This window comes from Odocoileus virginianus, chromosome 6, assembly GCF_023699985.2.
Source record: "Odocoileus virginianus isolate 20LAN1187 ecotype Illinois chromosome 6, Ovbor_1.2, whole genome shotgun sequence".
Classification (NCBI taxonomy): domain Eukaryota; kingdom Metazoa; phylum Chordata; class Mammalia; order Artiodactyla; family Cervidae; genus Odocoileus; species Odocoileus virginianus.
Genome location: NC_069679.1, coordinates 34,005,045 through 34,030,478, shown reverse-complemented (window position 1 = coordinate 34,030,478; position 25,434 = coordinate 34,005,045). Strand labels below are relative to the sequence as shown.

The 25,434-nt window shown below is 39.4% G+C and overlaps 1 protein-coding gene across 3 annotated transcripts in view; it reads right to left on the bottom strand.

Annotated features, from left to right (window-relative positions):
• The window catches only part of GNG2 (G protein subunit gamma 2), a 121,541-nt gene that overhangs the window by 56,743 nt on the left and 39,364 nt on the right, over positions 1 to 25,434 (bottom strand). Inside the window, exon 3 of one of the 3 annotated variants that reach the window (XM_070469128.1) lies at positions 17,124 to 17,195. The exons of the other annotated variants lie outside the window; for them this stretch is intronic. Coding sequence (XP_070325229.1) covers positions 17,124 to 17,195 — 72 coding nt within the window. The remainder of the gene's footprint in view (positions 1 to 17,123; positions 17,196 to 25,434) is intronic. 3 annotated transcript variants of the gene reach the window in all.

Here is a 25,434-nt window from a genome sequence, read left to right as displayed (position 1 = left end):
GGGGATCTTCCCAACTCAGGGATTGAATCCAGGTTTCCCGTATTGCAGGCAGATTCTTTTCCAGCTGAGCTACCAGGCAAACCCAAATTATTGGAAAGAGAGTCTACAAAACATAAGCTAAGCACTCTCTCATGCTGACCCTGCCAAAGATAAACAACAATTGCCTTTATTTTTAGAAAATACCTTTGATTTGCTGTACAGCAGAAATTAATATGACACTGTAAATCAACTATCCTCCAATAAAAATGAAGTTAAAAAATATTAAAAATATCAAGAAAAGAAAATACCATTGAATTCGTTGGGATGGATAGATATTTCAAAAATTTAGACTCATCCCTTAGCCTCATCTCATCCAGGTGAAACTGAAAAGTCTGCTCTCTTTTTAAAGTGAAGACAGGAGTCAACTTTATATTTTTAAAAGTGCTCTCTCCTGGGACTTATGTTAACGTGGGAACTACTAAGCAGCAGACCTGGCTGAAAGCTGCTCTGTGCAGTGCAGAGATAGTGCAGCTCTTTACCAACGTGTACGACCACATCTGGATGATACAGCCATATCTTACTAGGTTACAACCTTGGCAGCTGCCTTTGACACTGTCAAATAAAAATGCTTTGGGGATCACTTCTATCTCACTGTATCCAGCTGTTTTCCCCATCACTTCTGGCTCATTACCCTGTAGCTTCAGTCTTCTTTCCTTTTCTGGAGAGAAAAGGAAAAGGAAAAGGCCTGGTTGTTAGTTTTTAATATAATATAGTGTGTCTGATGATTAATAAATGATCAAAAATCCAGATTTGCTTTTGATTGAAATACATATGGCTAAATTGCTCCATGGTATGCTTCTGGTTTTTGTTTTACAGCCTGATTTTGACTTTCAGGGAACAAGAAAACACCCTTGATTAATTCTAAATGCCTTTCATTAGAGAACATTCAGTACATGCAAGATTTATACCATTCTCTGGATGTTAAGTGGGCTTCCCCAGTGGCTCAGCGGTAAAAGAATCCACCTGCAACACAGGAGCCACAGGAGACACGGGTTCAATTTCTGGGTCGGGAAGATCCCCTGGAGGAGGGCACGGCAACCCACTCCAGTATTCTTGGACAGAGGAGCCTGGCCAGTTTTAAGTAATAAAAAAGACACAGTTCTAATAAACTAAGCACCAGGTTAAGTTTCTGGCTCTAACCCCATAGAATGTGTTGTGTCTTACAGGAAGATGCCAGAGGATGTTGCAGGATGAAGGAAACCAACCATATCATTGCCATCCAACAAATGGGATGCAATTTTCTTGTGCTTTCCTCCTGCGGCTTAGCAAGGAGGAAAAATTATGGAAAAATTAATCCTTCTCCATCGCTCTTTCTGGCAGTGGCTGGGTTTTGCTGGGAAGTGTTGCTACTGCTGGTATTTCGACTTCAGAGCATTTGGGGACTGTTTTCACTTTTGATGGAAGACATTTCAGCAAGGCAGTATCGTTTCGAAAGGGAGAGGGATTAGCTGAAGTTGCATTCACATGCCGAAGGGCTACCAAAGGCTTAAGGAAATCCATTAGACCATGCCTTCCCTAGCCACCCCTCCTCCTTTCTAGCTACCAACTGCTCTTTGGTTTTTAGAAAATACATTTGTGTAAGTAAAAATCTGCCTTACTCTTGGCAGACTCTGCCTACCTGTTACCCAAGTAGCCCTGGACAAATGTAGCAGTGTATATATCAGATTTCCAGCGATGGGTAAGGTCTGAAATAGATTTTGCTTCTTAAGCCTCATGAACAAGGAACACCTGCGGCATCCAAGTAATGTTCCCTGCATCCTTCCCATTTGGCTGGGCCTTCTGCCTGGCCTCAACCCCCAATGGCCCCACCTTCCTTCCTGAATCTTAATAAATGCTATTAGATAGGAAGCTGGAGAAAGAAATGGCAACCCACTCCAGTATTCTTGCCTGGAGAATTACCGTGGAGAGAGGAGCCTGGTGGGCTGCTGTCCATGGGGTCACACAGAGTCAGACACGACTGAAGCGACTTAGCAGCAGCAGCAGCAGCAAGCAAGCAGCTTTCAAGCTGGCAGATGGGCCTGCAACCTTGACACAATTCACTGCCTGACATCCCCGGTTCATTGCATGGCACCCCTGGGATACCTACACCAACCTGACTGTGGCCCAAGGCACCCTGCCCTGCCCCCTCCACACAGCAGAAAGCTGGGTCTCCCTGGGTCCCACTCCTATGCTCTTGGCTTTCTCCTCTATTACTGACCACTGATGAAGCTGCACTAGCTACAAATCCTGTTCTCCCAGGGGAACGTGTTTAATTTGATTAATTTCCATTTCTTTCTTTTTCAGAATTATTTTGGTGGTAAAATTTTAGCACTTTAAGATGTTACAACATTGGTATCCTGGAGATTGAAATATGAGATAACAGCACAGAATAGGTCCTTGTGGGAAGCCAATATGCAAATTTTCCTACCATGTTCTGCCAACGGGGCACTATTCTCAGCTATTCTATACATCTTTGGGGGCAAATAATGGAGACATTCCAGCGCCCACTCAATTTCTGTGTTTTTTTTCTGTCTAAAATAATAATAGAGCTAGAACATGGCTTTCTAGCTAAAATTAGTCTTTCGTTAAACACTATCAGCTACCACTCAACACAAGGAACTTACATATAGAAATAAAATGATTGTGTAGATAGAACGATGCCTGATTTCATTAACTGAATCATTCTTTATTCATTTGATGCCTACTCTCTGTAGTATGTTGTATAGTAGAAAACAAAGAAATAAACAGGAAGAGTTCCTGTTCTCAAGGAATTTATCTTTGAGGTTGAGTTTTATATTCTCTTACAGCGCCACTGTATCCTTTGTATTTCTAATGCCTCCTTCTCTAAAAATGACAGTAATTACAGGTTATTCTTACAATAAATACTGTTGTTACTTATCACCTACTGTCACACTCCCAGGGGAATGAAAAAGCCCAGAGGTGGAGTTCTGCAGTGTGTTTCTACCTGAGAAAAAGAGTATAGCATTTGGTTCCAAAGTTCTAAGAACATGACCTTTATTTCACAGATGCATGCAAAAATGATTAATCCACGCTAAATATATGTTCCTTTCAAAGAACTAATTCAGAACAATATGAATTTTTCCAAATAGCACTTCATCACAAAACATTTTAGAAAAACATTAATATTTTTTCAGGAGAAATTATATTAAGGGCCTAACATTCATAGAAAGTTTTTTTCCCAATACAAATATCACTTTAATCTAGCTAGGAAGGAAGGCGTTGGCAAGGATTGGAGCTTGCTTGAAGAGTGGTGTGAGCCCCACCCCATATTGATAAGTCTACTACAGAAGAGAACAGGCAGCTGTTAATGTATCATATTTACCCATTTCCCCCTAATTTTCCATTTATCCCAGGTTTAATTTGTTTTCCTGCTGCTTCTCTAAATCCCCCATATCCTGAGAGCAACTTAGATGTCTTCTGTGAATTCATTTATGCTCTTTGTTCTTTTCATTTTATTTGAGGCAGTAGCAGTTTACAAGGAACAAAACACATTGTAAATCAGTCATAATTGCTACACTCAAATGCTTCCTTTTCCCTCATAATGGGGCAGAGGCACATTAAGAGAAAACATAAATTTGCCTTTCTTACCCATAAGCTAGTCAACAGCTTTGACAAGGCTCTTTTCCTTTAAGGATGAGGTCCTTATTCTAAGAAAAGAACAAAGGTGAAAGGGAGCATAGGGAACAGATCACTGAACTGATTAACATATTTCAAGTTCTAAACATGGTCAAAATTTCTGAATAGCTGAGGCACAATGGTGAGTACTTTCTAGAGTTGCATAGCTTTCTGACAAGGCAAAAGCAAAGCAAACTCATAAATAGGAAGAAATGCCCCTGAAGTTAAACCCAAGGGGGAAATCATGAAGTGATAGGCTCTTCGGCCCTTCTTTGATGGCAGAGGGCAAGGAAGTGAACCATGACAGGAAGCCATGGGTATCTTTTGTCCATTTCCCCTGTCTTACTGAAAGAGCTTCCAATCACTCTATCTTCAGCTTTCTTCCAAAGCCATGAATATGTGAGTGACTCTGGTCAATATTAAAGACCAAATCAAACCTGTATTATACTTAGAAAAAAATCCCCAAACCAATGTTCAAATAAAGTGTGATCAAGCTAACTAACCAGTGGGAATCTGTCCAACAAATTTCATCTGCCAAGAGTAACATTTCTCTCTGTTACCAGACACATCAGATCACAGCTACAAAGGAGCTCCCTTAAACTCCTTTATTTAGGTATTCCATTTACAAATGAATGAATGAGTGAATGATAAGCACCTGAAGTACATTACTCAAATAGTCTATTTAAGGCTTTAGCTACATAAAAACTGAGGACATCTCATTACTTTCAGATAGTGTTACATGGGGCTCAGCACCCAAGATGATTCACCAAACTTCCTGTCAAAACAGTTTCCATTTATTCGAATTTCTTCTCCATCTTGGGCATCCTTAGCAGGAAGGATTCTTCAAGAAGATTCAAGGAGACAGGATTAAGCAGGAGTTATGGTCACTGAGGTCAGTGTTTCTTTATCCACATCTCTTTGGGCCTACCGAAGTTGTCTAGGATAGCAACCCTCTTCCATTTTATCTTGATCTGATATCTATTTCTTGTTGCCCAATGACCCCTACGCAATGACACTGCCATGTCTGGCAGCCTCTAGCTGGAATAAGAGTGGAGACAGACACAGAGAACAGCAAATATGGAACCACTACATCCTCAAGAAACAAGATGATGGCAACTTAAATACCTTCTGCCAAAGTGGATAACAAAGCAAGCAAGCAAAACCCTGAACAAAAACAAAAAGCTCTGAACCTTAAACTCAAAACAGTGACTCCCAGCATTAAGCACACAATTGGAAATTCCTATCCAAACATAGCTCAAATAGATCTACTAAATATGGCAAATTGGGTAAAAATTTGAAATTGGGCCAGAAAGAATTTTGTGACTCCCTTATAAAATTCATTCATACAAATTAAAAATAAATCATTTGGCTATTTGTAGACATGACATGGGCCTAGGGATGAAAATATGTTTGTCAAGAAACTAAATGAATTATTGGCACTGGTCTTTATTGAGGAAACCACTGGGGAGATTCAATCTGAAAATAATCTTGGGAAAGAGAAATGCTTGAGCAATTCAGTCAAACAGTGGTCAATGCACATAACATTCTCGACTGGACTGACTAATTGCATCTAGAGAAGTTACCAGGCCAAGATGGTTCTACTCAAGAGTTTTAAAGAGAAAGTACGGGTGAAATTGTGTAGCTATTGGCCAAAATATCATTAAAATCAGTAAATGTGAAAAATGCCTCAAAACTGGGCAAATTTTTAAGGTGGTTAAAACTCATAATATTAAAAGTATGAATAAAGTCATCGAAGGTTTATTTATCAACTCCTGTTAAGACACTGGACAGACTCTCTGGTAATTCCTCATTTTAATTTCTGAATAAAAGAGATACATTCCACTTAATGTGGTAGTTATTAATAGTGGTGATTATAGAAAACAAGTTACATAGAAACTTGTGGATAGTTATAGAAACTTGTGGATAGTTTCCATGTAACTACATAGAAAACAACAGAGATACTATCAATACCTATATGACATTTCTTTTTCATATAACACCAACTTTTTCCTGATTATAAAATAGTACATGTTGCTTGAAAAAAAATCTGAAAAATTCAGAGGTTTAATACGAAAAATATAAAAATCATCTTTAATCCTACCACGTAGAGATAAATTTTTAATGGCATTCTTTCCATTATTTTTCATATATTTGAAATGAAACACATCAATGAAAAAATGTTTCATATATACGTGCAAAATTTTTGCTGTTGTTGGATCAGTTTCAAGGGAATATGGAAGGCCTGAATCTTAATATTAGACTTAAAAATGTTACTTAAAGGTTGTAAACTTCACTCCCACAGAAATTTACAGCTCTGCAGCAGTACTAATAGCCATGAAACTCATCTCTTTATTTGGAGCACCCCTTTTCCATCTGTTGCATCCCCTCCCTACAGCCTTTCCAGGTCTCTGCTGGTCCTGTGGATGACAGGAGAAAAGACTACCAAACCCTGTATCACACTTCCACTGTACAGAGCCCATCAGTAGTAACTGTGGTTTTACATTCTTCCCATAAACTTTATTCTTATATGTGTCTATGTTTTCCCAACTTTTTAATTTTAATTAAAGCACAGCTGACTTACAATGTTGCATTACTTTCAAGGGTACAGCAGAGAGATTTAGCTGCACACACACACACATATATTTTCTAGATTCTTTTCGCTTATAGGTTATTACAAAATATTGATTATAGTTCCCTTTGCTACACAGTAAGTCCTTGTTGGTTATCTATTTTACATATAATAGTATAGATATCATATGCTAATTCCAAATTCTTAATTTATCACTCCCCACCTTTTCTCCTCAGTAACTGTAAGCCTGTTTTCTATGTCCATGGGTCTATTTCTGTTTTGTATTGTATAGAAGTTCAATCGCATAATTTTTTTTTTAGATTTCACATATAAGCAATACTATATGATATTCCAACTTAATTTTTTAAAATTGGAAACATACAGAAAAGTTGAAAGAAGAAAAGCATATACCATCCACCTGGATTTAACAACTCCCTTCTCTGTCTCCCTACCCACTGTGTGAAATGAGACAGCAGATATCAGACAGCTCTATGTCTGAACATTTCACCAGTAGCATCCCTTTGAAAGCAAAACTCTTAAGATTACAGGTTAAGCAAATTCCCAGCAGAGTGAATGAACTTTACCAGTTTTATCTAAATATTTATTTTAGCCTTTCCAAGGCCATCTCCTACCTCAGGGAATAAAAACAAAACCAAGCCAAGTAGCTGAGATACAGGCTGCAGCAAGATATCTGGTGTAAGACTCTTGGGAAGAGCTGCCCATATGATGCTCCCCTGTGTGGCGACTTTGGCCTTATACTAGAACTACTGACACATTAGAAGAAAGAATCTATGTGGTAACCCTGCAGGGAATAACTCTTCTCTAGAATGTCAGATTTGGTTAATTTTGCAATTCTGTTCTGAGAATTTCACTCCTGGCTAATGAAAGGGAACATGACTCAACCCACAACAGGGGCTCTGCCCTGGCCACGGTGTCAGGAGCCCCTGGACAGACCCTTGGCAGCCTTCACTAATCTGGGTAGCTGTAGTCACAGCAGAAAGTGACAGTCTCTCCCTCACCTAGGTGAGCTCAGGAGGTTTCAGTGAGGGTGTAACACTCTCAAGTCACACTCGGTATTTGGTCTGACCCACTAGAATTAAGAGATTTGGGGGTAGGGAGTGAAGAGGGCCAGAGGTGTGGTGGTGGAGGGCAGAGAAGCTCACAGTGCTGCCAAGGGATACTAGTACTTTTGTCTACCTCTCCGGGCCATTTCTGCCATAGTTCCCCCATCCTTTCTTACCCCTCTCCCAATAATAATGAAAGCTAACATTTATATACGGCTAAGAGCCAGTGTGGCAAAGCAGTTAAGAATCTGAGCAGTGGTCCAAGCCAGGATTTGAGCGCAGACGGTGGATCTTCCAGGCCACACACACTTGGTTGTTCAGTTCTGTGACTTCCCAGGCCAGGGCACAGGGACACCAAGGTAACACTCAGGGACTCCTCTACTCTCCAGGGCCGTTTGAGCGTTCCATTTCCTGCCCTATTGTCCCCACCCTAAACACATACATGTGCACGAGCTTTAGTAAAGCCTGGCATTACAGGCATGACACCATGAAAGCAGCACATCAAGCCATGGGATACTTTTTGTCTTGTGTGTTTACCGAAGCTGAAGCTGATCAGTTGCACTGACAGGCCCCTAGCCCCGTTCCCAAGCCCCTGACCACATTCCCTTCTCACCCCTCAACCGCATCGCTGGACCAACCCTGAAGTTAGGCGTTCTCAACCTTACGCCTCTTTGTTACATAATGACTCAGAACCACGCATTTCAGAAGTTCAAGAACTAGAGGCCAAAGGGAGGGAAAGTAGGCTGTTCTGGAAGCTCTGCTAGTTAATTCCATGTAGACAGGTGACCCATATTATGTCAATTAAGTGCCGCTTTAGAGGCATGCTAAAGTGGGCTTTTTAAAACATGGAGTGTTCTAAGGTTACGTGGAGTTGGATTAAGGTTTGCTGAATGCACTAGGGCCTCTCCTCTGTAATTCAATTAACAGAATTAGAGATGGACTTTTGTTGGAATCCTCCCAGGCGGCTAAAAGGCAAAGTGGGGCGCAGACTTTTAAGTCCATGAGGGTAGAAAGGAAGGCGCTGGTAAGTCTGCTCTGCCCCTGCAGTGAGTGCCATGAGCAGTAGGGGGTCCTCGCCCAACAGTGCTCTGGCTACAAAGCCAAGGTGGTTAATGAGGGGAAGGACGGGCGTGGCTAAGGATGCTGTTGGGGCCTTCTTATCCAGGTTACATCTCTCCTTTCCAGCCCAATGTGCATCACTCCCCTCCAATCCCTGTGTCTGGCTCTTTGAATATTTCCAAATTCTGAATTCCTTTTTTCAAACTGCTCCTCCTAGCAAGATGTATAGGCCCTGCATGACGCGGCCCTCCACCCCTTCTCCAGCCTCATCTCTCCCTATGCCCCCACTGGCCTCTTAGAGCTTCTCAAAACAGTCAAATGCCTTTCCACCTCAAGGCCTTTGCTGCTCTCTTTTTGTTACTTTGTTTTCTGTCTAGCAGTCAACACTACTGACCTCAACTCATCTTTTAGGTTTCCACCTTCCTGGCTCATTCCTAGACAGTTACAGTTTGTAACTGAATTTGGAATGATTTGATCATTGTCCATCTTCTCCACTAGACTAACAGTTCCATGTTGATGCCTGTTTTGGATCACGATTATATACGCAGAGACTATGTGGGTATTCAATAGGTATTATTTGGTGAATGAACCCATGAATCAATGAATGAATGGTCTCTTCAACTAATGTGAAACATTAACCTCGACTTACACATTAGTGGCTGGTATCAGTGAATTACTTTTCTCAGATAATTTGCATTCAAGGTGTCAAGCAAAGCGATAGTGAGGTTTTCAGCAGGAATGGTGGCAGGCTGTTGACGAGAACTGGGGAAACTGCTTTCTGTAACGTTCTTCTCGTCTATTCTATTCCAGTCCTCACTGATGCACAGACATCTGAAGATGTCAGAGTTATCTCAGCAAGGGATACACATTCCCAGTGTTCATACTCAAGGTGGAGAAGCCAAACTCGGGTTCTAGATCTATGTGCAGAGGGGTTTCTGCTTCCTGGGGGACAAGCCATTCATGGCTCCTCTTCATTCGCCCTGATGGTTGCCCTGGTCTCACTGTAGGCCTTTCTCCTTTTTGTCAGATTTCTCTGCCAAATGAAACGCCTTCCTCAAAATCACTGCAAAGTATAGCAAAGGCAAATAACGCAGACATTAGAAGGCAGGGGTTTTGTCACCATTAGAAAGAGTGTAAGTACACGGTTTTCAGCAGACAACTCAGCGGTATCTACTAAATTTTTAATGTTCATATCTTTTTACTCATGAATTCACTTTGAAATTTTACCCTGAAGAATTCTTACACAGCATGCAAAGATATGGGATTCCCAGGTGGTAAAGTGGTAAAGAATCCACCTGCCAGTGCAGCAGATGTGAGAGATGCAGGTTGATCCCTGGGTTGGGAAGATCCCCTGGAAAAGGAAATGGCAACTCACCCCAGTATTCTTGCCTGGAACATTCCATGGACAGAGAAGCCTGGCAGGCTACAGTCCACAGGGTCACAAAGAATCAGACACGACTGAGGGACTGAGAACACATGCACACATGCACACATGCAAAGATATATTACAAACAGGATGCTTATTTCATCAAAAGATGAGAGAAAAACAATGGTCCAACAGTAGGAAGTGGTTAGATAATTCTGATACAGTTATCCTATTATGATCATTCAATAAAATATTATGCAGCTAGTAAAAATAATGAATTTATATCTTAACATTGAAAGACATTTACAAAATCCTATTAAGTGAAAAAAGTTTTAAAAATAAATTTTATTTTATAGTGACATTTAAATGTATGCTATTAACTGTGATTTATAGTGTTATATAATATTACTAACTATAGTTTTTAAAATAAATACATTTTTATGGCAATACATATATTAACTATTGTGATTATAAGTTTATATGAAACTTTAAACTTCTGTACTGTACACCTTTATCTGTTATTTACAAGCTTTAAAACTGCACATGAAAAGATGCTCAACATCACTCATTATCAGAGAAATGCAAATCAAAACCACAATGAGGTACCATTATACGCCAGTCAGGATGGCTGCTATCCAAAAGTCTACAAGCAATAAATGCTGGAGAGGGTGTGGAGAAAAGGGAACCCTCTTACACTGTTGGTGGGAATGCAAATTAGTACAGCCACTATGGAAAACAGTGTGGAGATTTCTTAAAAAGCTGGAAATAGAACTGCCGTATGACCCAGCAATCCCACTTCTGGGCATACACACCAAGGAAACCAGATCTGAAAGAGACACATGCACCCCAATGTTCATCGCAGCACTGTTTATAATAGCCAGGACATGGAAGCAACCCAGATGCCCATCAGCAGACGAATGGATGAGGAAGCTGTGGTACATATACACCATGGAATATTACTCAGCCATTAAAAAGAATTCATTTGAATCAGTTCTAATGAGATGGATGAAACTGGAGCCCATTATACAGAGCGAAGTAAGCCAGAAAGATAAAGACCATTACAGTATACTAACACATATATATGGACTTTAGAAAGATGGTAACGATAACCCTATATGCAAAACAGAAAAAGAGACTCAGATGTATGGAACAGACTTGTGGACTCTGGGAGAAGGCGAGGGTGGGATGTTTCAGGAGAACAGCATTGAAACATGTATATTATCTAGGGTGAAACGGATAACCAGCTCAGGTCGGGTACATGAGACAAGTGCTCGGGCCTGGTGCACTGGGAAGACCCAGAGGGATCGGGTGGAGAGGGAGGTGGGAGGGGGGACTGGGATAGGGAGTACATGTAAATCCATGGCTAGTTCATATCAATGTATAACAAAAACTACTGCAATGATGTAAAGTAATTAGCCTCCAACTAATAAAAATTAAAAAAAAAACAAAAAAAAACTGTATTTTACTTAATAATAATAATAATAGTCTACATTTTCAAACCAAGATATTAAAATTGTTTTGAAAATATGATAGATGATTATTATTAACTTGGTCAAGCAGCTCTTCTTAGACTTATGAAGAATGTAGCTATCCAATCGTACTTCCCAAAAAAGGTGGTCATTCGGACCTGTGGTAGCCAGCTTCCAGGAGGACCTGCAATAATTCCTGCCTCCTGGTAATCACACCCTTGAGAGACCAACAGAGTATAGCCAAAATGGTGATATATTACTCCTAAAAGACTATGGCTTATGTCTTGGGCTTTCTCTCTCCCACATCCCTCGCTCTGGGAGAAACCATGTCATGAGCAGTTGTACGGAGAGGCTCCTGGGTTGAAGAACTAAGGCCTCTTGCCAACAGCCACATGAATGATCTTGAAACCAGATCCTCCTGCCTAGTCAAGCCTCAGGTGACTGCAGCCCCGCCTGACACCTAAGCTGTAGCTTCCTAAGAGCACCTGAGCCACAGACATGCAGCTAAGCACCCCCCAGATGCCCGACTCGCAGACACTGTGAGATAATCAAAGTTTGTGGTTTGAAGACACTATGCTTGAGTTAATTTACTACTTAGCCATGGATAACTAATACAGGACCCAATCAGCTATGTAATTTTTAGTGCCTGTCTCCCAGTCTACATGTATCACCTTTTAAATGACCATCTTTATGCTCTAAACTTAATCTCACATTGGTTCCCACTCTGCATCAACCCTGAACTGGCAACAACAGCAACGATAGTCAGTATCAGGCATTTTATTCCGTCCTCAGGAGGGGTCCAATAATGATCAGGGAAGGGGGACTGAGTGGAACAGAGGTCACCAGAGCCTGGAACTGATCTGGTCTCAGACCTTCAAGTTAAAAGTGTGTGTTTTTCCATACACAAAAATAAACTCAAAATGGATTAAAGATCTAAATGTAAGACCAGAAACTATAAAACTCCTAGAGGAGAACATAGGCAAAACACTCTCTGACATAAATCACAGCAAGATCCTCTATGACCCCCCTCCCAGAATATTGGAAATAAAAGCAAAAATAAACAAATGGGACCTAATGAAACTTAAAAGCTTTTGCACAACAAAGGAAACTATAAGCAAGGTGAAAAGACAGCCTTCAGAATGGAAGAAAATAATAGCAAATGAAGCAACAGACAAAGGATTAACCTCAAAAATATACAAGCAACTCCTGCAGCTCAATTCCAGAAAAATAAATGACCCAATCAAAAAATGGGCCAAAGATCTAAACAGACATTTCTCCAAAGAAGACATACAGATGGCTAACAAACACATGAAAAGATGCTCAACATCACTCATTCTCAGAGAAATGCAAATCAAAACCACAATGAGGTACCATTACACGCCAGTCAGGATGGTTGCTATCCAAAAGTCTACAAGCAATAAATGCAGGAGAGGGTGTGGAGAAAAGGGAACCCTCTTACACTGTTGGTGGGAATGCAAACTAGTACAGCCGCTATGGAAAACAGTGTGGAGATTTCTTTAAAAACTGGAAATAGAACTGCCATATGACCCAGCAATCCCACTTCTGGGCATACACACCAAGGAAAGCAGATCTGAAAGAGACACATGCACCCCAATGTTCATCGCAGCACTGTTTATAATAGCCAGGACATGGAAGCAACCTAGATGCCCATCAGCAGACGAATGGATAAGGAAGCTGTGGTACATATACACCATGGAATATTACTCAGCCATTAAAAAGAATTCATTTGAATCAGTTCTAATGAGATGGATGAAACTGGAGCCCATTATACAGAGTGAAGCAAGCCAGAAAGATAAACACCAATACAGTATACTAATGCATATATATGGAACTTAGAAAGATGGTAACGATAACCCTATATGCAAGACAGAAAAAGAGACGCAGATGTATAGAACAGAGTTTTGGACTCTATGGGAGAAGGTGAGGGTGGGATGATCTGAGAGAACAGCATCAAAACATGTATATTATCAAGTGTGAAACAGATCACCAGTCCAGGTTGGATGCATGAGACAAGTGCTTGGGGCTGGTGCACTGGGATGACCCAGAGGGATGGGATGGGGAGGGAGATGGGAGGGGGGTTCAGGATGGGGAACACATGTAAATCCATGGCTGATACATGTCAATGTATGGCAAAAACCACTACAATATTGTAAAGTAATTAGCCTCCAACTAATAAAAATAAATTTAAAAAAGGGGAAAAAGACAGATTAAAAAATAAAAAAAAAAAATAAAGTCTCTACTGAATTTGCTACAAAAATAAAATTGCGTTTTTAAAAAGCTTTCCATCTTTTAAACCATTACTTTATTGACTCAGGTAGTGACTCAAATGAAATGTCACAAGATGACATCCATAACAAAGAGAAAAGAACAGAAGAGCTGAAAGAACTGTCCGTTATTTCCTTGTAAGTAAGGGTCTCTGATGAGAGAAGAAATGAATTGCTTTCATACATGGGTTTAATTCTGCTCAATGTCCAGTGCAGTGAGGGAAATGAGCTTTCACCATTATAGTCTTTTTTGCTTTGTCAGTGTGCTTCCATTCAAGACTCTTATTTTTAATGTTTTTTTAATCTAGTCATAAGCATCTGTTTAAATTATTCTAGGAATGGCTTTTATTTTCTGTTTCTAAATGGCTTGCATATGTAGTAGGCATTTTTGCATAACTGGGAAACAAAAAATGTATGAACCACCACCCCAAAAGCCAGTGAGAGGCTGGAAAGCAAGGCCAGCATATTCGGGCGGGGGAACCAACCTCTCCCAAGACACCATCAATTTGCTGCCAGCTTGGGCCAAGGAGACTTGGCAGTGGACGCCAGCCTGACTACAATCCAGGAACTGTCATGCCTGTGCCTCTGGTGTGACCTAGTAACAAAGTCAGAGTCCCCACAAAGGGTTCTACAACTGGCTGCACACAAAGCATATTCTATACCTATGTGTTGTTCTGTTTTCACAAGAATATATAGATGACAGTGTGATACATCAAATGCAAATTCATTTAAAATTTCAATTAAGAGCTAGATATTAAAAGTTTGGCTTCTATTACATAATATTACTAAGATTTGTAAAATTTTATTTAAAATATGGCTTTTCCAACTGACATATTGAGAATCATTGTTCTAGAAATGCTACAGGGAGATTAAAAAAATTTTTGTTCTCCATTGAAATGTAACTGCATTCTGATTGTTTCACTCACTGCTTGAATGTGAAAATCTTGTACACTGATTAAAGCAAATCATGCTCTATGCATAAATTTACATTTACAGAATACAAACTTTAGAAGAAAGAAGAGCAGTTTCATTATAAAATATGGCATACAAAATGTATCATAATGTCATATTTCCTACTGGGTAAAAACATTTCATATGAAATTGTGAAATAAAGAAGGAAGGAGGAGGAGAGAAGAAACAGAGTATGGCCTTTGAGGGCCAGGTGTAGGAAGGCAGGGGGTAGAACCTCCTGCCTCATGTGGAAGATTCTAGAAACTTTAGTGGACCTGTGTTTACTGGCTTAGAAGGGTGAAAGAAAATGTGTCTGTCTCTATGGTGGCCTGAGTCACCACAAGTGAACCCCTCTTGTAAAGGACTGTGTAAGATGGTAAGGCACTTTTATTGCTCATTTTCCTCCTTTTCCTTGCTTCTTCCCAAGCTTTGAGACAGAGAGACATGTACACACTACTACATATAAAGCGGATAACTATTATAATAAGGACCTATCGTATAGCACAGGGGAAAAAAGTTAACTCTTCTCAATACTCTGCAATGAACTATATGGGAAAAGAATTTTTAAAAGGGTGGATATATGTATGTGTATAACTGATTCACTTTGCTGTACAGTAGAAACTAATATTTTAAATTAACTATACTTTAATAAAAATTAGAAAAAAATCCACTGTACAGGTACATCACTGAAGCTACTACTTAGAAATCTGAAAAGGAAGCAAACAATGTGGAGAATGGAATTTGCTGGATGTGGGTGTGATGGCAGCTACTCTGGGCTTTCTGAGGCAGCTATGGCAGCAGTTTAGCAGCAGAATTCAAGCTCCCAGTGTTGGGTTCCAGCTGTGTGAACTCCAGTGTTTGCATCCCGTAGAAGCAGTAGTAGCGTCTTCTCTGGACCAGCTCTGAAGTATCATTTGGGTGCACGTCTGAGTATGCATGCTCCATATGTAAAGATCCTCCAGTTCTCCCAGGGATTGTTTGAGTGCTACCTATCCTTTTGGTAAATTCATTTTATGCCCAAGTTAGTTGCTACTGCTTTAAATGCCCAAGTTAGTTACTACTGCTTTAACTAAGAACGCCCACAGTGGATAGACCTGGGAACAGAACACCATTCTCTGAGGTTTGAGTCTTCATTATGTCCATCATGGGCCACCTGATTAGGAGTCAGGTCAGAGCCACTATGTGACTGAGTTCTTCCCAACTACAGACTTGGTAGTATTTTTCAGTTTCTGATCTTGTGGGGACATAAAGAAAAATACTGAATACATCTTCTGAGTTCTTGCCATCTCCTTAGAATTTATTGTGCACGTCTACACTACTTGACTAACAATATTCTCGCTGATCTTAGCAGAAAAAATAGAGAACAAGAGATCTGAAAAACTCTACAAAAGGCTAAAAACCATGCGGGTCTGGAAACGTGTGTGCCCACTGCCAAGGCGGAGCAAAAATTACAATAACCTAAAAACAGATGTCTTTTTCCACTTTGCCCAAGATTTTCAGTATCACTGATGACATCTGACCAAATGTGAATACATTAAATCTATGCTCCCACTAGAACCATATACAGTCAATTCTTATTGTTCATGGCAGTGTGTTCTTTAAGTTGCCATAAATAATAAGCGAGCAAATACGGAAGCACTGTATCCAGGGGAAATACAGGATTAAGTTCCTGGGAGCTCAGGTCACAACATTTGATCAATTGATCAACACATAACCTTGTTTCATGTATGTTTCTGTTTATCAACACATCTTATCTAGTATATAGATTGGCTTTTTATATTGGCTTTTTAAAGTCTTTATTGAACTTGTTACAACATTGCTCTGTTTTATGTTTTGGTTTCTTGGCCCTGAGACATGTGGGATCTTAGCTTCCCGATCAGAGATCCAGCATGCACACTCTGCCTTGGAAGATGAAGTTTCAACCACTGGGCCACCAGGGAAGTCCCTAATATATTATCATTGATTCATTAATATTGAAATCAGGGGCAACAATACTACAATTCATACTTGAAGGAATCTTATCTAACACATGCATTTTCTCCATAAGGCACATCACAGACTTCTTCCACTTAGGAATGCTAGACAGCACATCAGCACTATACTTTGGGCAACATTTTGAATAGTATAATCACCACCACCACCAACAAAAAAAGCACAATAGTGTGAAAAACATAGGGCTAAATAGACCATGAAAAGAACACTTTATATTTAAAGTATGAGAGCTGAAACAAAAAGGCAGAATGTCTCTTTGGTTTGGCCTAAGCTGGGACTATACATGTTGAGCAACTCAAATTTTTCCTCCTTTGTTTATGTCTGTGAATGATTGTGAAAATGCTGTTGAGTTTTGACTGGGGGACTACAAATAAATTTTAGTAAGTAGGTAAATTCACACATATGGAATTTGCAAATAAAGGAACAACTGTGCTCTGTTCCCAGAAATATTCCTACATACCATGAATTGCTTTTGAACACTGCTATCCCACATCACCCTTTTGAATTTATGATTCATGAATCTGTAAGAGTAATGTAAATTACAAAGAGAAAACAATCCTCAATTTTGAGAAAATTAATTTGGGGTTAAATTTTAATGTGCTAAGAATGATCTGTGGTAATTTCTATATTAGGAATCTGTATAGGGAGGCAAATATTTCTTTAAGATTTCTTGTTCATCCATTAAAAAGGAACTTATTAATAAAGACATCCTACCAGCTTTTCATCTGGATGCTTCCCACTGCCTCTCACATTTTCACTCAATAGATGTTTTGTTTTTAAACACAGCTGCAAACAGAATATGTGTATTAGTTAACATTTCTTCTAAACTTCTCCATGAAATTCTCATGTGTATCATTTTAAATGAGTGTACAATATTCCACTGAGCTGTCAAATGTTTTGATGGCTTCTAACTCAGTGACTGAACTGAACTGAACTGAATCTCCTGGGTTGGGAAGATCCCCTGGAGAGAGGAAAGGCTACCCACTCCAGTATTCTGGCCTAGAGAATTCCATGGACTATATAGTCCATGGGGTTGCAAAGAATCGGACATGACTGAGCGATTTTCACTTTCACTTTCAAGTTTTGCTATTTTAAATAGCTCTACAATACATAGCCTGGCGTGCTGCGATTCATGGGGTTGCAAAGAGTTGGACACGACTGAGTGACTGAACTGAACTGAAACATTTCTAAAGAAAAGTTTTCATTTTTTTTTAAAACATTTGTTTCCTGAGGATAAATTCCTCAGGAAATGGGTGAAGAAAGTAAGCTTCCTTGATTACTAGTAACTATAAATTAACTGAGGACTTCCCTGGTGGCTCAGTTGGTAAAGCGTCTGCCTGCAATGTGGGAGACCTGGGTTCAATCCCTGGGTCAGGAAGATCTCCTGGAGAAGGAAATGGCAACCCACTCCAGTACTCTTGCCTGGAAAATCCCATGGATGGAGGAGCCTGGTGGGCTATAGTCCATGGTGTCAAAAAGAGTAGGACATGACTGAGAAACTTCTCTTTATAAATTAATTAAGTCCCCTCAGAAAGGGAGCTTTCTTGTTTCCCCAACGGTTCTTCAGCACTGGTTTTCTATTCCTTTAAATTTGCTAAATTAATTGCTGTGAAATTGTATCTCATGATTGTTTTAGTTAGTATTTATGTAATTACTGGTGAGGATAAAGAGCTTTTTCATATACTGATTCAGTCATTCACTTAGTCAATTAACATTTATCAAGTCCCTACCCAGCAACCAAGAGACCAGGTTTACTCAGATACAGTTTCTGCCCTTGGGGAACCTCCCCTCTGCCTGCCTTTACTTTTATACAAAATGCCTATTAAAATTCAGCTGTCTATTGGAGGCTGTGTCATCTCTTAAACTTTGAATAAACACTTATCTAAATTCAAACAATAAATCGTTACCTATTATAATGCCAAGAGCTTCTCAACTAACTTGTTTCCTTAATTTTGATGGTTAAGTTGAATAATTTTAACTTTAAATAGCCAGAAATGAGTCATAATCAAAATATTTAACTGGCAAGATAAAATATTAATATATAATAAGCCAAAAATGTTTAACCAAAATATATTTAACATCCCTTTTAGTTGCTGAATTAACTAATCTTAAAATATGCATAAATGATATGTTATACAGAAAATGATTTACCAAAATATTCTAGAAATTTCCAAATCAATTGTTGATTTTTTTACAAATGGTGGTGGTGCTCTTCAGTTGACGCAGCTGTCACTTAGTTAAGTGATGCCCCTCTTGAAACTACAGACCCACATCAATAATGTCACCGTGATACTGGCAGTCACAAAAACTCTGGTGTCTTTGTTGCAGCTAGGCATGCTACAGGCCCTTCACTGCAGATAGAGAGCTGGATGCCAATGCTTGCTGGATGGCCTCTGTCTGCCCTGCTAACACTGCAACTCTCAGGAGCCCTGGGCCAAAGAGAGGACCTGCCTCTCCTACTGCCCCCTAGACACCAGCCTCTAGTTGGCACTCCTCCCTGGTCCATTACCACCTCCACAGCCACTGATGGGCAACATCGTTAGGTTCTCATAACCTCAACCAAGGATAATTTCTCTTCACCAACTGATACAAAAGCACTGCAGTATTTGAACACTCAATGCAGCTCTGCTGAATCAACTGATGATTAGCCTTAGTTACCCCGTAAGATATGTTTTACATGAAATGATTTTTCAAAAACATAATTCCTGCAGATTTGACACCTGTTTAGATAACAGATCCTAAACATTCCCAAATACTTTAGATGGTCAACTTGGCAGGATGTAGGAACACACTGGAATCATCCTTAAATTGCTCCATATTTGAACTCTGCATGCACTGGCTGAATATCTGACCCAAATGAACCAAGCCCAAAGTCAGCTGATGAGAACATTTAATTGCCAGGAGGCACACTGTGAATACTGAGTTCCTCTTTCTGCAATTAGACAACCAATAGATCCAAATTCTTTAAGGTTGAGTCCCATTAGCAGGAAAGAACTGAGCACAGTGAAAGTCCAGTGACCGAGCAGTTTCTCTCTGCTCTTCCCCAGATGATCTCTCTTCTTTCAGAGAACTTGGAGACAAGGAAACTGAATAGCTCTGAGAGTAAAACTATTAAGTCTGTTAAGAAAAGTCTTCCAAAACTCAGAAATAAGGCAGAATGATTACTGTGTACCCTTCAATGTCATACAAGAGCATTGTCTAAAAGCTCATTTGATCACTGTAAGAAGGACAGCTTTTTTTTTTCCCCTACTTACTATTGATTAGGGTCTGACTCTGTAAAGCTAGACAGTCATTTGTAGAAAATCAGTAAATTACAAATGGAATTTTTTTCTGGTAGAGATGCACATTAGTTGATTTAAAAAACAACCCCAAAGCTTACGTCTTTATTGCCCTATAGGATATTAACCAGTTTAATATATAACTTGAAAATCTTATTTCGGCATTCTTTCTCTCATAGACTATATATACTTCTGATATCAATTTTTTCATTCACTCTTTCCTTTAATGAGCTAATTAACTCTTTGATATGTGCTTACTATGCATTTGGATGAGATTCATGTTTTTAACTTTTTCAAAATTGACTTTGACAGTCACAGCTTAATGGGTGCAGCGGAGATTTGCAAAGACATCATCAAAGAGACAGAATTGCATACTTTCAGACAGATCTGACTAGACTGATGGCAGTGACTTGACTGAATTAATATCATTACCTGTCAGTTAGGAAGGGGAAATGGGTGAGCCAGCAGTGGAAGCTTCATAAGTAAATGTCCATCCGTCAAAGCAATGACCAAGGGGATGTGGTCCACTTGGCAGGTACATGCCTATGTCTTCAGTAGGTGATCAGCCTGATGCCACCAACATTCAAACCACATACTGAGCTCCCCTGTTCCCATTTTCATGCTCACTGAGTAACCTCTGGATTATAAGATGGTTTCTCAGGCAGGGAACTGACTCACTGCTCAGGCTAACATGAGTAATCCAGCCAGTTTGTAGTTTCATTTTTCATTGTAGATTAGTAAATTGTCATTGGCATGTGGTTTTAGATTCCAGTTCTTTGTGGAACCTGACAGCGTGTGTCTGTGTTGTGACTTCAATCGACTCTGGTTCTTCAACTAGATCAAGTTTCTAGGCCTGCAAGCTGTGGCTGACCCCAGAACATGTGATCCCACCAAGGGAAATGCCAGCTGGTCATAATTCTGGTGACAGGGCTTCTCAAACTCTCTGTGGTTCTGGACATGTTTTTGGTTCACTTGTTTGTTTTTGATTTTCAATCCCTGTGGACCAATACTTCTATAAAATTTAATAAAAATACATTTCCAGGAAAATGTAATTTTAAAAGAGCCATAGAAAATGTAGGCTCATTTTTAAAAAAATCATTAGATTCAGCAGAATCCAAACTGCTCTGCAATATAGAAGTTTCTTTTAAAAGTAGAAAAGTTGCTCAATTTATGTACTTCTCTCAGGTCCAGAGACTTTACTTCATCTGGGAATTTGTTAGAAATGCAAATTCTTGGGCCTCATCCCAGATCTACTGAAGCAGAAACTCTGGGGTGGGGCCCAGCCATCTGTGTTTTAACAAGACCTGAGGTGACTGTGATTTTTTGCTCATTTTTACAAGACTCACTCATCGAGAATGAGTACATATCAGAAACCACAAGCCCAAATGGCAAAGGGGCCAAGCAGGGACAAAGATGCAATTTTGATAAGATGAGGATGCTAAGAAAATGGAGAGTCCCTGGCAAATTGTAGTCTCAACGTTCCACATAGGAGCCTTCAAATACACACACACATACAGATACACACCCGTCTCTGGTCAAACGAAATTTCTACTGGCAAGTGTCAGACCCCAGTCTATTGCTTTTTCTACCTGTGGATGCATAGAACTCACAGCCTTGATAAAATGATGAGCTGCTTTTCCCCCAATAATTGTTTATACTCAGAGTATTCAATATTAAATCCTACATAAATGAAGCCTTATTCTTGAGGTCTTCTCTGTCACAATAATCTATGTTTCCATTTTTAATTCTGTATCACACCATTCTGAACTGTGAGACATTTTAAATCATCCTTGCTATTTTTTGATAGTTTGAAAATTAATTCTCACCAATTAAGTTTTAAATAATTTTGCTATATTCCATAAAGTGTCCTGTCATAATGTAATTATTACTTAACTATTAGTTCACCTGGTGAGGGGTTAGGGAAAAAAGAGGTCTTGGATTCCCATCCCAACTCTACTGCTCAGTAACTCTGTCGCTTTGTGCAAGATATCAAGCCTTGGCCTGAAATGGCAACAGCAATGTCTCCCTCACAAGCCTGGTATAAGAAATTAGTAAAATAACCTATGCAAATCACCTGTCAATTTGCATATGACTCAGAACACCACTGCCTTTTCCCTTCTTCCCATTCTCAAACATAGTAGCCCCTCCTCTTTCCTATCTGATTAACAGTTTTCTTTATTTCCCAGAAGAAACAAAGAATCAAACAATCCTGAAAGTGATAAATTCCTCCCTTTGTACTTCTTGCCTATGATCTAATTATTTTATATACAGAATTTTTACTACAAACACTTTTGGGTGAGTTGTATTATGTTCATAAACTATGACATATATTTTCTAAATTTTTTTCCCTATTGAAAGTTTCTATGTGTTCAAGAATATACTTTTGAAACTTCCTATATGTCTGAGAAAAATATTTTCCACTGCCAACAAAAATAAAAATAAATTGGATTATGTCAAAATTTAAAACTTCTGTGCAGCCAAACCCACAATTAACAGAGTAAAAAGAAGACCCATAAAGTGGAAGAAAATATTTGCAAATCACATGAGTTAATATCCAGAATATATAAAAAAACTCCTACAAATCAATAATAAAAAACAAACAACCCAATTAAGAAATGGGCAAATGACTTAATATGCTTTTCTCCAAAGATACAGAAGTGGTCAGCAAGTACTTGAAAAGATGCTCAGTGACACTCATATGCTTTTGCTTGGGTACTTTTGCTGAGAATATAAAATGATACAGTTGTGGAAAACAGTATGGCTGTTTCACAAAAAATTAAGAATATATATATCATATGATTCAACAATTCTTGAAGAGATATATATATATATACTCGAACATTATTTACAATAGCCCAGAGTTGGAAGCAAACAAGTGACTATCAGTAGATGAATGGATAAATAAACTTTGATACACACATACACACAATGGAATATTATTCAGACTTAGAAAGAAATTCTGACATGCTATAACATGGATAAACTTTGAAGACATTATACTAAGTAAAATAAGCCAGTCACAAAAAAAATTACTGTGAACAAATATACTGCATATATACTCTAATATGGACTCCCCTGGTAGCTCAGATAGTAAAGAATCTGCCTGCCGTGCAGGACACCCAGGTTCGATCTCTGGGTGAGGAAGATCCCCTGGAGAAGGGAAAGACAATCCATTAAAGTATTCTTGCCTAGAGAATTCCATGGACAGTCCATAGCATTGCAAAGAGTCAGACACGACTGAGCGAGCGACTAACATTTTCCACTTTCCATACTTTTATATGAGGTGCCTAGAGTAGTCAAGTTTATACAGACAGAAAGTAGAAGTGCTGTTGCCAGGGGTTAGGGGCAGAAAGGAATGGAAAATTACTGTTTAAGGGGTACAGAGTTTCAGTTTTGCAAGATGAAAAGAATTCTGGAAGTGGATGATGGTTGCACAATGAGAATGTGCTTAAGATCACTGAACTGTACATTTAAAAATGGTTAAGATGGTAAATTTTATGTTATGTGTATTTTACCACAATTTCAAAACAAAAAACCTCAAAAAACCCAACATGTTTATTTCCCTTTCTCTACCTTTAATTTTGTCATAAATCATAATAATTCTGCCTTACTGTTGGTACTGTCCTTGCTTCAGTTCCTTCCAGCTTAGGCCTGGGCTGGGGATGGCCCAAGTCCCAGGAAAGAGGCTGTTCAGAGGCTGAGAGCTCAACCAGAGGATGGCCAAACCTTAGCTGAGGCAAGGCCAAGCAAAAGCTGATGGGCAGAAATGTGCTGGGAGAGGGAAAGACATTGAGTGCCCCTCAAAGAGCCTTGAAGCAAAGCTTATTTGTCAGCTAATTTTCAAGACCAGAATCATGCAGCAGAGACAGGGGAAAGTCTCAGAAACAGTCTAGTCCTTGAAGATGAATTTTAGAGTGGAGACAGATTTCAAGAGGGCTGACGAGGCACTGTCAGAGGTGGAGATTTTATACACGTACTACCCTTCCTTCCCCCTTTTTCCCGCCATTCCTCACAGCAGCTGAAGGGTAAATAAACAGAATATTAAGGGTTTAGCAGTCTTGATCACTCTTTCTATTTCATTTTCACCAAATCCTCATGGTATCACAGCCAGGACCTAGAAGGCAGAGTTGACAATGTCTATGTGCTGCAGTGGACTATCAAAGAAAGTAGGAAGAAGTTCCTCAAAAAATTAAAAAGAGGAGCTTCCCTGGTGATGCAGTGGTGAGGAATCCACCCGCCAACACAAGGAATGGGGGTTCCATCCCTGGCCTGGGAATATTCCAACCATAAGACGTTCACCCCAACTATTGAGCCCACCTGCTACAGCCATGCTTCACAACACAGGAAGCCCACGCACCACAACTGGAGACTAGCCCCCACTCACCACAACTGGAGAAGGCCCATGTGCAGCAACGAACAACCAGCTCAGCCATAAATAAATAATAAGTCCTTTTTAAAAAATTAAAAATAAAATTACCATATGATCCCGCAACTCCTCCTCTGGGTATTTATCCAAAGGAAACAAAAACATCAACTTGAAAAGATATCTGCATCCCCATGTTCACAGCAGTATTATTTACAACAGCAAAGACTTTCAAGGAAAGAACCTAAATGTCCCTCAATGAAGAGGTAAAGAAAATGTGATACATACACATACAAAAGAATCTTATTCAGCCTTATAAAAAACAACGAAATCTTGCTATTCATGCCAATATGAATGGACTCGGAGGGCATTACAGTATGTAAAACAAGTCAGACAGAGAAGGAACCACGGGATGCTCTCACTTATAAGTAGAATCATAAAACAAGCAAGTTCCCCCAATGCATAGATAGACAGACTGGTGATTGCTAAGAGGTGAGGAGGGAGACACGGGGTTTGTGAAATGGGTGAAGATGGTCAAAAGGTACAAACTTTCAGTAATAAGATAAATACTGGGATGTAATGTACAGCATGATGACTAGCATTAACAATACTGTAATGGATATTTTGAAGTTTCTAAAAAACATCTTAAAAAGTTCTCATCCCAAGAAAAATAAATTTGTAACTGTATGGTGATGCATGTAAACTAGACTTGTCTTGGTGACTCTTTTGCAGTATATTCATACATTGAATAATTACATTGTATGTCATACATTCTAAACCAGTGTGTTATATATTATTTATGTCTCAATTTAAATAAAAAAAGAAGAAGGCAAGGTACAGTGACTTGGCCATAGCAACACTTGTCTGGTAAGTGCTTCCCTGTGGTGGCAGGGGCTGCAAACACAGAACGGAAGGACTCTGCAATGAAATGAACATTTGCATTCAATGCATTTCCCAACATTTTGTTGTTGTTGTTGTTGTTGTTACTATTTTTAAATCAGACAAAGAACCTTCCCTGGTCTTTTGTGGCTATTTTGTTTGGCCCACTGGGCTTTCTTGGAGCTATTATTTTCACAAATTTTCCTTTCTTTTTCTTCTTTACTTCTTCTCCCCTCCCTCCCTCTCTTTCGCTACCATATGTGGGATCTTAGTTACCCGACCAGGAATAGAACCTGTGTCACCTGCAGTGGAAACATGGAATCCTAACTACTGCACTGCTGCGGAAGCCCCTTCGTTTTTAAATAAGTTATCTTTTCAGCTTTGTTTCATGTTACTTTCTTGTATTTTTCACTTTTTATTAAACAGGGATGAGGAAGCAAGGAAAGAACTCTGGGAACAATCTTTCTTCCTGGTCAGATCTGTGGCCTATACTTACCCCAACACA